A 15,623-nucleotide genomic window follows, 5' to 3' on the forward strand; every position below is an offset into this window, starting at 1 on the left:
TGGTTCTACATCCAGAACCTGTGCTGTATTGTGACAGATTTTGATATGCAACAGGACAGCTATGTATGACAATAATCTGCATTATTATTTCCAAAAAGCTATACACGATGTGCTCTGCTGTTTGGAGCATCACGATTACTCAGAACATCTCATATTCAAGAGGAACTCAGGATTAGCCCCATTCCTTCTTCTGAGCCCCACTTGAGCTAAGAATTCCCTCTTGTTACCTATTTGCAGTGTAGGTCCTAAAGCACACGGTGAGACCATTCCAAGTCTATCCACAACACAACAGAAATACATCTACAAAAGAGTTGTTCACTAGTTGTTTGTAAACAGTCATTCATTAATGTCTGGGAAACATTTTCGATCCAGACACACTACAAAAAGTGTTAAACCTTGTTGTAGAAGAGGATTATGGATAGGGCACCACAGAGAAGGGCTGAGATGGAAAGAAGAACAGGAATCATTAAGCAAATGTTGGTGAAGAGAAGCCTGACCGAATCAATAGAGATACAAATTAATCCACAAAAAATGATTTCTGCTGTCTTTATTCAACACATTTATCAGTCATTAGCTCTTTCTGGAGATATTTATGGCACATTTTGTTTTTCTTCTTTCACCCTTGCCTCTGTTGCTTGCATATGCTTCTTCGCATCACTGCGTATGGCAATACCCACTGGTGAATGGCCCTCCAACTGTGCCAGCAGCACACTGGCTCCTCGCTGCCCCCGGCCCCGCCGCTCTCCCTCCGTGCCAAGCACCATCGAGACTGACTCCCTCATCTACAACAATGAGACTTGGAGACTGATGCCAGCAGCCAGTAATTCTCATGCAGGCCTTCAGCACATGGAATTAAACCCCTTTTCTCGGTGGTGTAACAGTCCCACGTTCACTGCTCTGATCTGCACGGATGGACGCACGTGTGCATCAACTGTGCGTGTTGGGCATGCATGTACCTATGCAGAATTGCTCTGACACTACTGGAAAGCAAAAATCTAAGCAAATTAACATTAAATCGCTTTTTAATCTAACTTTTTCTACGCTAACGAGCATGCCACTGTCCCTCAACTTCTGTATTTGATGTTCAAATATAGCTTCATTGACTTATTTGCCTAAAAAACCTAAAGTTTTCACACTGGGAAAGGAGCAGTTTGTTTCCAGGACATGGACGAGGCTACAAGGCCATAGTAAGAGGGAGGCACCATTTTTTAGCACTTTCTGCTAAACTTTTCTTTCATTTAGTCTACTTCCAGAAGTTGTGTTAAATTTTTCAGGCACTGTGACTCCCCTTTGAGAGTGACCTAATCCTACTCTCAATCCAGAGGCAGCGCAGATGCACGTGTACCTGAACCTGCCTCGGCAGCCTTCCAAAAACACAGTCCCACAGTACAGCATTCCCTTCAGGCCTAACCTCTCCAGTAGCTCTTTTCAACCCATGCTTCAGGGTCACAGTCCTAGAAATCCACTTATAAAAGCTTAGAATGGTCTTCAGTGCCAAATCTTTTTCTATTACCTTTCTCTGCTCATGCTGATCATTTACTAAAAGCAAACTTTGGTCTCATGCAGCTGTCTGCTTCCAGAAGAAGGCATGCAATTCCATCATGCTGTAACAAGGTGAGGGACAGGAGCTCTCCACATGAGGCATGCCCAGAAGAGCCATTTTTGAAGAGGAAACAGGAGAGAAAGCTCTGATGTTACAAAGAAGAGACAACTACAATAAAAGGGAAGAAGGCTGACACAAGTTGACCACAAGTTAGAGGAACAGTGTGAGTCCTGGGTACTCCGACTTGTATGGTGTCTGGATGTCCGAGCATGGCTGCCCTGTCAAGGAGATGCCCAAAGTGTTCCCTCCTCTGTAACTACTGTGAACAGATCTTGTCCTGGGCTGAGAGAGAGACACTCCTCAGAACAAAGTAAAAGAAAGATGTTTGGCCTCGGCAAGGATGATGACATGAAGTATAGCAGAGTGGAGAGAAGCCAGAAGTTGCTCAATACCTAGCCAGACCACCAAACATTTCCTGCCAACACATGTCATTCCTAGAGGAAAGAGTATTTGGTCGGCACAAATGATCATGAATAAACTTTAGCATTGGCTGATATACCTTCCACTTCTGGCAAGCACCTTCCTTTATATTATGAAAGAGCTGGCAAATACTGAGCTGGCATCCATTACTCACCCTTTTCTTCTGCTACGGTCATAAATACGTTACACCTGTCAGCCACAGTTCCACTCACCGTTTCTACAACCCTCACCTATCAACATGCCACCCCACTGGCACTGCTCTGCATTTATGCACCACAACAAACCCTCTCTGGGTTAAATCAGGAAACGAGATTAAGGGCAGATTTGCATTCTTCCTTTAGAAGAGCTGACAAGCACATTGACAGACGCTAGAAATTTCTCTTTTTATACACCCATTTTTTATTATGAAGGCCTTACCTATACAAAATCAGAAACAATTTTCAGAGCAAAGAAAATAAAGCAACTATTATGAAGAAATGGTTGGTATCAGCAGGTTACATAGACACACAGCATCTGCATACACATATGGTTCTCCATCAACAGAATCATGCTTTTAGGGAACTACTTGCAGCTAGGCAAGACACTATGAATCATGAGCAGGCACAACACAGAATGTATTTAAATTTGGAAATCAAAGACCACACAACATACATTTTTCTCTTGCCTTCCAGGAAGTACTGCAATTTTTCCCCAGTCGAAAAGCATTTTAAACTTTTGGAGAAGACACTAGGAAACACCTCTATGAATGTAAATACTGTTCAAATGTAGGACATGGTTGCTCAGGCGTGATAAGCAAAAATGTGGTGCTGAATATAATACTACCTGGGGCTTCTCTGACTGGACAGAAAGCAGAGTGCTATTGGGTTCCTTGGTGTTTGTTTTTTTACACACAAAATGTATTTTAGCATTTGGGCACAAACACACAGAGCCGAAGGAAACACTCGAGTTCCTCTATCAGGAAGCTATGGTGCTCTGGCCAGCACATCATAGTGTGACTCTTACTACACGGGTCCATCACAACCACTGTGCAGAAAACAGCTGGGATACATATGTCCATGGGAGGCTTCCAAGCCTACTAAAAAGCTCCCTTCTCTGGCAGGGATAACCAGCCTTCCTGCTCTTGGAATCTCCAGTCCCATCCGGGCCACATGTTAGCTCCCATAGCATTGTACTTTAGAGCACAAAATCAACTTCTGTATTCACAGATGACTGTAGTCACCTGTGGTGCACCATGACATCAGGTTATCACTGTATTCTTGTTGTATATAGGTGCATAATTTTGTGTATCCTTAATAATACAACAGTTGTTTTCAAGCTGCTTGCACCCTTTTGCAGTATCCATCATCCACCCATATACACTATATAAACACTAAGACATTTTTATTGCGATTTCTGGCACAAGACTACTGCTTTTTGTGCTAAAAAATATCATTCACATAGCCAGAAAAGGTTCCATAGCACAATCAGTAAACGATTCAAGATTTTAAAATCCAAATCAGCAATGTATGCATGCCCCCAAACCCATGATTTTACTCTATCTACAAATATACAAAGCAGTTGTGTTTGCAACTGCTCACCAATGCATACTGCCAGCTTACAAGTTACCTAAAAACACAAGGACGTTTATTAGGAAGAAAAGGTTAGTCTTCAGATACACTATACTACCAGTTGTTGAACTAATTATCCCTTAGGATGTAAGCAAGGGGCCTGCAAACCACAGCACAAGGCAGGAACACATGGCTAAGCAGGACAGGGGGAGGGCATGGGGACTCAAAGCTACGTTTGAGGCCAAAACCAGCATCTCATTCAACTACACCCTCAGAAACAGTCAGGCTATTGTCTGAAATTTTTATAGTTTCCATCACCTGAATGCACTGGCAGTTGCTCCATTAGCTGTGTATTTTTCAGGCTGCCTTGTGTCAACGGACGGTCACCTACTCCAGGTGCAGTGTCACACTCCACGTATGACACACACAATGCTAAGAAATCAAACCTGCCATGTAACACCTCGTGCCAGTCCCTCAGCCTCCCAGCAGGAGAGTCTATGTGTTCACTTGGGGCTCACACAGCCAAGATTTTCTCAGCTTCCATCCTCTTTATTGGTACACAGCCTCAGCCCAGAGCCTGCTTCCAGAACCTGAAGAATCCAGGTATTTCTAAATGTCAGTCATGTATTCTTATGGACTGACAATGTCTAGATCAGTAAACTGTCAACAAAGCCCTTCTGAGGCCTACATACCTGACAAAACCACCTCTTCCATGAGTACAACATTGAGCCAGGAAACAAGCCTGCATCCCTGCTCCCACTTCAGAACAACAGGGGATTCCAGCTCAATCTCTGTTACTTCCAACACTCTAACTTGTAGAGTACATACCTCATTGCCTTACCTGCCTTAGTGAAAACAGACCCCATCAAGGCTACTGAGTGTCAGCTGACTACCCTCCAAACCACAATAATCTAGGGTTGCAAGCTGCTGTATGATAATCATTCCCACTGTTGTGGGGGTGGAAATCATATTTGTGTGCCAGGGCAGCTGGTATACCCCACTCCCATCTCCATCAATTTGGTCTTAAACATCAAGCCTGGAGCCACTGCTGGTGCCTCAGATTTATACAGAGATGGGGCTGTGTCACTTGCAGGACACCCCCAAAACTCACTACAGCTTAATTATTCTGAAGAAATACTGCCACAGCATAGTTTGTAGTCACTGCTTGGTTACCCTCCAACTAAATCCTTGTCCTTGCAAATACATAGTAGGATATGGCCAGTTCATGAATCGATTCAATCCCTGCCTTTCCCATTTCCGCAGCAGAGCAACTGTGTCCCTCAGAGAAGGGCACACTGAGGCACTGTGAATGCTGCTGGATGCCATACACAAGACAATATATCTTTTGTCACTGAAATTCGTTGGGACTCGGTGCTTTGGATTTCCAAAGGCATTCAGGAGCATAAATCTCATTCTGGAAAGGAATTAGGCTCCGACTGCCTTTGGAGATCCAGGCCAGTGAGTTGGCCGAAAGAGCTGACCGTGAACACATTCTGCCAAATGCAGCATTTCACTGGCACAACTGTTGCTGGAACATCTTTTTCAGCATACACAATATTTAGGATGATCTGAATTCCCTGGTACCACCATCTTCTTCACCCCTAATTAAATTAACATAGAAGAATGAAGCAAGTTATTTAACTTTAAAAAAATGTTAAATTTTTAAATGTTTCCCATACTTTTCTGATATACAAAAAAATAAATTAATACATGAAACAGAGTAACTCACTTTCAAGCACCTGAGCAGTAACCTTTTTCCTTTTTCATTGATGTTACACCAGTAGGAATCCTTATGAAAAGAAGGGCAACAGTGAAATAAAAAAACCCTCTCCTAGGCATGAAAAAAGAGAATTTTGTCTTAATCTGTGCTCTTCAGCTTTCTAATGCCTCTTTAATTCCTGGCATCTCTAAATGAAAGAAGGAATTGATTTTCTCAGGAGTGGTCCACCCAGCAAAAAACCCTGTGTCAGTTGACAGAAGGAGGCACTATACCAAGCTTGAGCTTCACTGAAATTCTGAAACCACAAAGATGTTTTAATATTTCCAGAGACTATTTCAAGAGTAACAACATACAAACAGAGACATCTGGAATTAAATACCATTAAATTTCACTTCAGCTTTATTTTTCTGTCTCAGCTGGACAGCGATACCCCACTGAAATACATATTCCCCTGAAATACATTTTTGTATTAGTGCTACCAACAGAGCCAGTTTCTAATTAAAGGGCCATAATATCTTGTTAATATTAACAGAGGGCGATGTTTTCAGTCTGCTAATTTTTTGTATCTTCAGCACATCCTTAGTAAGCAAGAGGGATTTAAAAAAAGCTTTCAATGAGATGACTATACACTAACTTTTCATGGGTATTGACACATCATTAAGGATGTTCTAGGGAGATTGGTCTATCCATGGTCTGTCCTTTGACAGAAAAGATCTTTTGTGCTGATCTGTCTCTTTTTAAGTAATTAAATACTTTCATGAAAAAGAAGCCTAAAACTAAACCCCAAGAGAGCAAAAAAGTATATAATCTAAATAACCATAAAGCATAAATTGAAAGCTAGAGTGTTTGGCTAGAATTTCAAGGAAATCCTTCCAAAGCTGAACCACTCCACTTCTCAAATCCTAAATTCAACAGCAGCAATGTAACCCTTCACATACAGTTACTATAGCATTTTTACCTGAAAATCTCAGAGCAACTTCATTAAAAATAAGGGAAAAAAAAAGGAGTCCTGAAATGCTCATAATTTTCCTCAAAATGACAAATGTGAGGACTATGCATGATAGTGCTGAGGAGACAATTTTCTAAACAGCCAATCTTTCAGCCCTGGCCACAGCCATTATCTCCCACCACCTAAACCCAGGCAGCTCTGGCCTCCAGGTGATGGGCTGCAAAGGGACCTGTTCATCCCTGGGGTTCCTCACCTCTTGGCCATCCTTACATGTGCCTTTACCTCCACAAAGAGGGAAGAGGAGCCTTATTTGCCAGCACCAGAGAGCAGTAAAAAGAAATAAAAGGAAAAAAGAAAGTGAAGCAAGCACTTATCACACAGATGCAACTTCTACTGTTGAGGTCTGGTTGGGGCTATTTTGGGTTAACTATCACTGCTTTCACAAACAGACCCACATGGCTCAATTCCCCTTGCCCAGCACTCCTGGGCACTCTCTGCACCCATCCCAGGGAGTGCTGGGGCAGGGGCAGAGCTTTACTTCCCAATGGGAGCCAGGAAATGTCCTGCTGCAGCTGTGCCAACGCACTTGTTACTGAACTAATCATGAGCCTCCACCCCTCCTCCCCAACCCTGTTTTTTTCCTTTCCTGCAACTCCCCCCCCTTTTTTTTTTGACAGCTGTCTTCCTATCTTCCCAACAGGTGCTATTAGGCCCTGAACAATGGCAAAGGCTTTTAAGCCACTGCTGTTGACAAGTGAAAGGGAACAACAAATGGCTCGGTAGTGCTCTTCTCCCAGGGTCACTCAACCAATGGTAATAGTTATTATTTTTATTTATTAGCTCTGTGGCACTGTCCTCCATTGTACCTCCTCCAACCTCTCCTTTCCGTGACAGCAAGGAGCTTTTTAACTTTTAATAAAAATGGGTGAGCGCTTAGCTCCTGAGCTGGCTCTTTCTGTAAAGTGCACAGCTAATGAATGTTGTCCATTTAGATCTGGATAATTTATGATGTCAGCAGAGCGGAGGTGGGGAGGGTTGGATCCAGATATGGCCATTAGTTACACTGCCAGGAGTGACAACAAGAGTACCGGGAGGTGGAAGTCGGACAGAGGGAAGAGGTTCCCTCCCCCTGTATTTGTTGGGGTTTTTGCAGGATAATTACAAGGTTAGGAGATAAGTAAGATATTCCCTCCCTACATCTGAGGTTGATGTAGTTTTTCTTCACCCTTGTTATCATTTAGCTGACCATATTACAATCCTCGTCAGAGAACAATGAAGGGTGGAAGAAAAGTTAATTTTCCCTTAAATTAAAATTACTTATTTAAATGATGTGCTCAGACCTGTTACTGCTAGGAGAAAAAACTGTGCCAAAATACTTTCTGCTCCCAATAATGAATACATACATTTGTGCACATACATTTACTAATTGAGGTTACCCAATTAATAAACTGTATGTAACAGATAAGCTCCAACAAAAGCAAACCCTGTGTTACCACTGTCCTGGCAAACCAGGTAAATATGAGGGAAAGTCAGGACAACTCTGCAGCCACTCCCTGGCTATTGTAAACCAGCAGGTAAGTCACCTGGAAGCACAAATACACTTGAAAACAAAAACTATAATGCTAAAACCCATTGAAATATTGACATATTGTGGAACTGGTTGGTTTGGAGTCAATCAAATTGAGGTAGGAGATGATCTTTTGATCATCTGGACCTATTTAAATTATAGGATGACACATTTGTGTAGTGAAAGGGCTAGAGACATCAGTTTTACTGTAGGAAGTACATACACAGTATGTATTATTATAATTTGAACCTAACGATAACACTGAAAGAACCATAAAATACTAACTTGGGATGTTAGTAACACCATTCAAAGGATTTTAAAAAAATCATAAGGGAAAACTGAAAAGGATATCCCCTGAAACAACAAAAAACCACAGAGTAGGCCCAGATTTCTATTCTCTTTCAAAATATGACAGACTGTTTTACCACTGGAAGTGAGAATTAAAGCACATACGCCTGATGCTAAACAACTACACATCCTGAACTCCTCTTGCACAACATATGTGAGCACAAGATCTCAATCATCGATTGCCAGATGCCAGAAAGATAGGAACAATAATAATAATAATAAACTACACTATGAATCAAAGCTTCTGAAGTGCAGGTAGTTCCACAGTAAATCAGCCTGCTAGTTGTGATGTAAATGATATTTGCATGAAATCATTATGTCAAATTAAGTAGAAATTATTAAGGCTAATGTCATCCTTGGACTTGCTTAAAATAATCTTCCAAGATTTGCACACAGGCTTCTCCACTGAAGTACAGCATTCCATCTGCCTTGACAACTTGTTCTGTTTGTTCTCACTTGTCTCCATTCATGGATTTCTTGGACTCTGTTATTTTCAGTGTAAATAGGGAGAGGAAATACATTGGGTTTCCTTTTGATCAAGCATTTTTGCTCACAAGCTGAGGAATAACATCAAGATACACTGGTGGTTCAGCCATGTAGCAGCTGTGACAGGTAATCCCCAAATAAGCAAAGAGAAATCAGAGAAAGTCTATTATGCATAGCTCTTTAACATAATAGTTCTAGACAAGGGGAAAGGAAAGTCAGAAAGTGAAAGAAGGAAAGTCAAAGAGGGGAAAAGAGAAGAGAGACAAAGCAAACAATGCTGAGAACAAGACTAAGAAAGGAGACTCATTTGTCAATCCAAAACGTACTTATATTACACAATGCACTGAGGGAGTAGGAGAGTCAGGATAACTCTGCAGCCACTCCCTGGCTACTGAAAACAGGCACAAACACTGAGCTCCCTCACTCCCCTGCCATCCAGTAGATAACTGCAGCAGCCTGGGCAAACATGAAAGAGCTGCAACATGAACTTCTGCTATCAGAAAGACAATAGGACTTAGATTGAAGCATAAACTATACCTCCAAATTATTGCCAGCACTGTACAGAGAAAAAAAATCGTTTTTATCCAAGAGGAATCTTACTCATACCCTGCAGCAGAACTTTTTCAGACTGCTTCAGAAAACTTAAGACTTCCTTCATTCACCTCAGGATGATAAAACCTTCATTGCAAACAGTTGTCCAGATCCACAAGAAGGATCATCTGCTTTCAAGGAGGCTTCAGGAATCGCCAAAGGTGATTGCAGGGCATGAACAGAATACCTTTTCAAGAATCAAGGTCATTCACTGAGCAGCTCTTTACACAATGATGACAATTAAGAGGCACTACATCCTCCTTGGTAAAAAGAACACAGACCCCAGAAATACAGAGAATATCGATATTTCCTCTGATGAAGTGACTTCAAAACAAAAAACAGTTCCCTCACCTCCATGCTACCATTCTCATCAATGGTCACCTAGAGTTTGCCTTCTCCCACTTTGTCCAATGAACTAGTCCTTGTCGCTTTGGGACCTAATTTATTGCATTTTAAAACTAGAGAGGAGTAGGTGTACTCATCCTCACAGATTTCTCAACTTGCCTATTTGCGAAGGTCCTGCCCTAATGCTCGGGGCTGCCTGAAATGACGTCCTTCTCAGAAATGGAATCAACTCCTTTTTTTGCAATTCCAAAGCATCCACCTATACAGCCCTATAAGATCAGTGAAAAGGAGGCTTAAACTGACTGAAATTGGATGAAGAAGTTCAGAAGAACCCCTTGGAAGGGACCACCTTCTCTGCAACACCTGAAGTTCAAGACCCTATTCATTCTTTACTTCTTAGGTATGGTGGTAACAGCCATCTGGATTCTGCTGTGAATGGATAGAAGCTGCACTTTGCTTTATCACACAGAAATCTGCTACCAGTGGTCTTCGTATTTGTGCTCTCACCTTGATTATTTCTGTCTTCTATGGTTACAAAAGGAACAAGGCATCTTCTGAAAAAGCTCTGACTGGTACAGAAAGATGTCTCTCCTAAGACTCTGGCTTCATATTTAAAACCCTCAATGGGACCACATCTACCCACAGAAAGAAAAACCAAACCCAAAGTGTAGTGACAGGACAAAGGGGAACGGCTTCAAACAGAGAGAGTAGATTTAGATTAGATACTAAGAAGAAATTATTTACTCTGAGAGTGGTGAGGCACAGGCTGCCCAGAAAAGTTGGGGATGCCACATCCCTGGCAGTGTTCAGGGCCAGATTGGATGGAGCTCTGAGCAACCTGGGCTAGTGGAAGGTGTTCCTGCCCATGGCAGGGATTGGAACTGGAGGATCTTTAAGGTTCCTTCCAACCAAGGCCATTCTATGATTCCCTCTCTATGACTGATGATAACTGACTAGAGGAACAGGACACATGTATGATAATGCATGATCTGAGAATTAGCAAGACACATCTTTATAAGGAGCTGGACCCATACCCAGGAATGCAATCTTGCAAGACCTAAAATGACATTTCTGACAGTAAAGGTGCATGTTTTCTTGGAGTGACAGCTCCTTCAAATAAAGATCAAATCTGTAAATGAAGAGCACATTGGACAAAAAACAGATGTATGAAAGAACCCAAAGAGCAGATCTGTGCACAGATCTGTGCAGCACTACTGCTGGAATTCCTGGCTCTGACTCACCTTGTGTCTTTGTGAGCTAACTCTGAACATTGATTCAAACCATCTCAAAGTCCCTAAGAAACTCAGTAAAATTTAAATGTTTGCATGGAAATAACTTCAGTCAGATATCTCTTGGTGCTGCTGTGAAAAAAAATACATCAATCCAAGTCCAGTGTCAACTGTACCTCACTTTTAACACTGACACATCTAATGTTAATATATGGAATCATGCATTTTGTGATTTAATTTTGTTACTAATACTGACCTCTCATGTATGGTACCTACCTTTCTTTTCAGACACAGTGCTCAACAATACATAGTTTACACAGAGATTCATTTCACACTTAGTGAGAGATGTTTGGAAAAAGAACTACACACAATTGAGCTTTTCTTCAACATTGAGATAAAACTAGGGCTGAGGTTGAAACATTTTCTTTTAAACCTACTTCTCTCTGAAAAAATATAGAGAAGTCTTTGAATACACATATGTAAACGTTTCTCTGGTATGCAGATATGAAGGAGAGTCATACCAGACACATGTGAGTATGCCAAGCACAGAGAAAAGGACCCAGAGTCAGTATCAAAAGTGGAGGGGTGAAACAGGCATGTGGGGCTCCTGTGGAGTGAGGCAAGTGACAAGGGCAAATTCCCAGATTGCTTGAGAACAGGGTGTCTGGGAAGGTGGGGTGTGGAGTAATTGCAGAATGGTGTAACAGGGAATTTAATAGATCAGAAAAGGCTGAATAGGATAACAGGCCCATTGTTCAGAAAGTTCTCTTTTGTGACCAGGCTTTAAGAGAATGCCAGAGCAACAAATGACTTAATCCTGGGGGGATGCTATGGCGTAAATGAAAGCAGTCTATACCTTGAAAGCCGATGGAATAAATTTCTGTATCACATAACCACACTGACGACTGCAGCTTTCAGCAAAAAGTCTTAAGAGTTGCAATTGGCAAAAACCTCACAATCATACCCTCCCAGGTCCCCCTTTCCCTCTTCAAAGGCATTTTCCAGTGTACTTGGGGGACAGAGTGGGGAATAAGTCGCATGAATGACAAACAGACATGGTCAAATGCCATGCAAAATACAATGGTTACGGGGGAGAACAGATGAGAAAGAAAGAATTCTGTGCTGGCTTCCCTTCTCTCCTCTGTTCTGACTACTGAGCTAAGCTCAGAGTCTCCTGGTTACATGAACACAGCCATTAAGCACCTCACCACCAATTTACATAGCTTCCTGCTCCCTTGCAGGAAGTGGAAATGGAAGTGCCTTAGTAGACACTTGGTGCAAAATGGAGACTAACACTACCGGTCTCTCACAGAGCATCGTGTGTCTTTGGAAAGCGTGCCCATTTGCTCACGTATTTCTTGAGCCCTGTTAAAGCAGATATTGGAGCTGGAGGGTTCCATCTAATTCCTGGGACAGCGAAGACAGCACCTTTCCAGTCATTTTAACACAAGCTGAATCGAGAATACAGAAAAGGCAACCTAATTAAAAAAGCAAAGGTCACACTCTAGGGCATAGTATAGAATAGGCTTTGTCTGTCCTTGCAAGGATGGGTAAAGTAGGCAATGGAAAACAGAAAAGTGTTAAAAGTGGCACCATCAACTTTTGCTTTATACCTAACAGAAGAGCCAGGATAGTATTTATTATATGGCTAGAGGATTAAGGAAAATATAAAATTATTGTTTTTTCACAGAAAAGGTGGAAATAAGCATTTCTCAATCACCTAGAATTTCTCAATGGAAATAACAGATTTTTCTTTTAAAAAGAGTATTCTCAATCTCATTCTGACTCAGGCAGATAAGTGAAATGCAGAAATGTAATGCAACAATCCCCAAATAAAACTTTTTCCTGATCTTTATTAAACTCAGCCTCTAGATTTTCAAATTCCTACTACGTCTAGATGGAACCTATCAGTTGGTTCCAAATCTGCCTACAGAAAGTCTTCAATTCTCAGTGAATCTTGTGAATGATATTAATAGAGAAAAAATATTTTGCCTTCCAAGAATTCAGAGCTGGAGAGGTGTATTTCAGGTGTGACTTCTGGTTTACTCAGTAGGCAGTGTTGATAAAAAGTCCTTCTTCCCTCTCCTTTTGCCAGACAGTAAAAGGGAGCACTATAGGAGCACAGTGCTGGAGAACTCTGCACAACAGCTAGGCTTCTGCAAAGCCCTCATCAGAAATACTTGTTTCCATATATATTACAGATATCTTTTCTAAAGTTTAAATCATATAAAAGCAGCTATTACCACTCTGAACATTGCTATTGCAGAAAAAAAATCAAGGTATAAAAAGTTTTCTTCATCCTATTTAAATGACATTTGGGTACTACAGATTCCTTTAAGCCCCCTAGTCTCTAAGCTACATTAAATTAATGATGCATCTCAAGCATTCACTCTTCCGCAGAAGAGTGCAGACTCTCCAGTCGGACACCTACGAGTCACTAAATTGGAAACACTGACCTAAGGGAGACATCAGTGCGTTATCCTCGCAGACAATATTACATTGTAATGTAAAACACAGATGATATTTGGGGGAATTAAGAAGATGAGGTGTATGTTGAGTGGATTTTTCAGTGTCAATAGGGATAGGCTTCAATGGACTCAAGTGTAGTTCTCCTGACAACTAAACCATTCTACTTTCACCAGCATATAATACTATGTCCTTCTTTATATGAACACCCCAAACACCCAAATTATTCCAGAAGTCTCTACTACCATGTGTTTCTGCCACTTCATACAATACTTCAATTAAGGCTGAAATACATTAACTATGATTATAAAAACAAATATGTATTTTCATAATGCCCTTTTTTCTTAACTGTTATAACTCTTCACTCCCAAAGCTATGTTTATAATGAGATGGTGTGGTGTATTTTCCACTAAAAGCCTTGGCAGGAGTTTCTGTAGTTTTTCTCATGTATCGCAAGTTCAATACTGTTTCTGCATTTGCTTCACAATAACCAGTCCATTTCCAAGTGATTAATTTTCTATTCTAAAACAATGCATTCCTTTCCCCCCTCATTTTGCTGGTGTGTGGGGTTTTGGTTTTTTTTTTTCTTTTCTTACCAAAAGAAAAAAATTCTTTTTCAATGACATCATGGTATAAAATTTTCAAAGCAGGTTTTAGCGGGAGATATGCAGATTGCTTTGAAAAGTTACCCTCATAAATAACAACAAAGTACTGAATTATCAAGGCTGTAACTCAGTCAAGAGGTGCTGTAACCATTTACATTATATGACCTCAGCAGAACCTCTTGATTGAATTGCAGCCTTTCATTACATTGGGCACTGGGTATTATTTTCTCTGAACTAGAGTAAATCAGAACAGCAAAGAGATTAGCCCCCAAGCCCATCTCTTTGTGATCTAGAGGCATATGATTTTTAACCATTACCTCAATTTTATAACTTAAAAAGACTGTGCATAACCTACTGTGTCAATAATTCCCTTCCCTCTATGGGGAATGATGACATGACAAAAATACTACTATGTCACCTAGGTACATTTGTAAACTATAAAGGAGCAAGATCCCACTACTGAAAGCTAGAGAAAAGTGGGGGGAAAGGGGAGGGAAAAGAGAAACTAGATTCACAGCACTGCAGATTCATTCACAAAAAAGCTGGAATCCAGAAGGGACCATTAGCTCATCTAGGCTCATCTTCTATATATATTACTGAATATTCATTATTTCATCAACCAAAATCAAACCTTCCTCTGATTTATTTCTAACTACCATTTTACTGGAAGAGAAACAGCTGGCCTCTGAGTCAGGACATTCCATAAATATCTCCCTGCTTTTACTGGAAAGTTGTGTGTGTAGGGATGAGGGTGGAGGGAATCGGGGTACTTGTAATACTCTCTCTGTTCATCTCCAGCTGGCTTGTACAGTGCTGCCTCCATAATGCGAGAGACAACCTCCATACCAGCGGCTTTCAAAGAAACTCATGATGACAACATCAACGCTTCGGAACTTTTTATGGAGTGGGTCCACGCAGGAACTCCTGTGCTTGCACAAGAGGCCACTGCAGCAGGCCCATAGGAATCATTTCTCCAGAGAGTGCTTCCCAAGCTGCTGGGCACAGGTTGGGAGCACAATTTAGGGGAATCCAGACTTCCCCACTGTTGGTATGATACCCTGGACGAAGATGGCCCTTTCCTCATCTGGCCATAACGTTTCACAACATGCTTCAGTTTTCCTTCTTGCCTGGACTTTGCCTCCTTTTCAAAGCCCCTACGTTTAACTGGGTAAGAGAAAAGCTACAGTAAGTCCCTTTTCCTATTTTCTTATATTTGTGTAGCTGTTAGACATTTTGCAAAGGAGGGGAGTACCAGCCAGCCTTTCACAACAAAAGGGCTACTGTCACTGCGCCAGTCCCAGACATGGTGGAAACCAGCCCACAGGAAAAGGCCTGGCTCCAGTGTTAGGCCCCGGCCGAGTACAGTCACTGCATTCACTCAAATTGGCAACAGGTCTCAGTGTTCCTGGCTTTGAGCTGTGAACAAGGGTCGGGATTGAATAACCAATTATACAACCGCTGACTGAGTTTATCCAAGGTTTGCAAACTGCTATAATAGCCCAGTATTCACTGACTGTTTTATCCTTTTCCAGATATAGTGTCATATCTCCCCTTGTGCTCCATTTACATGTCACTTTATTACATACATCCATTAAAAAGGTTAATACAATGTCACAGTCAATGCCTAAATGTTGCCATTCAGTATCCTCGCCTTGCTCCCCGGTACATTTCACATCGGCACATTTCTTTCTCTCCCCCTCTCCCGCGCTCTCCTGTGCACTTTGCTCACACACACACACACACACTC

General features: G+C 41.5%; 1 protein-coding gene across 1 annotated transcript in view; it reads right to left on the minus strand.

Moving 5' to 3' along the window:
• Positions 1 to 5,413: 5,413 nt before the first annotated feature.
• The window catches only part of LOC103799014 (transcription factor SOX-5-like), an 84,045-nt gene continuing 73,835 nt past the window's right edge, over positions 5,414 to 15,623 (minus strand). Inside the window, exon 3 of the mRNA XM_009071305.1 lies at positions 5,414 to 5,585. Within this exon, the coding sequence (XP_009069553.1) occupies positions 5,575 to 5,585 (11 nt within the window). The 3' untranslated portion in view covers positions 5,414 to 5,574. The remainder of the gene's footprint in view (positions 5,586 to 15,623) is intronic.

This window comes from Acanthisitta chloris, unplaced genomic scaffold (genome assembly GCF_000695815.1).
Source record: "Acanthisitta chloris isolate BGI_N310 unplaced genomic scaffold, ASM69581v1 scaffold12713, whole genome shotgun sequence".
Taxonomy (NCBI): domain Eukaryota; kingdom Metazoa; phylum Chordata; class Aves; order Passeriformes; family Acanthisittidae; genus Acanthisitta; species Acanthisitta chloris.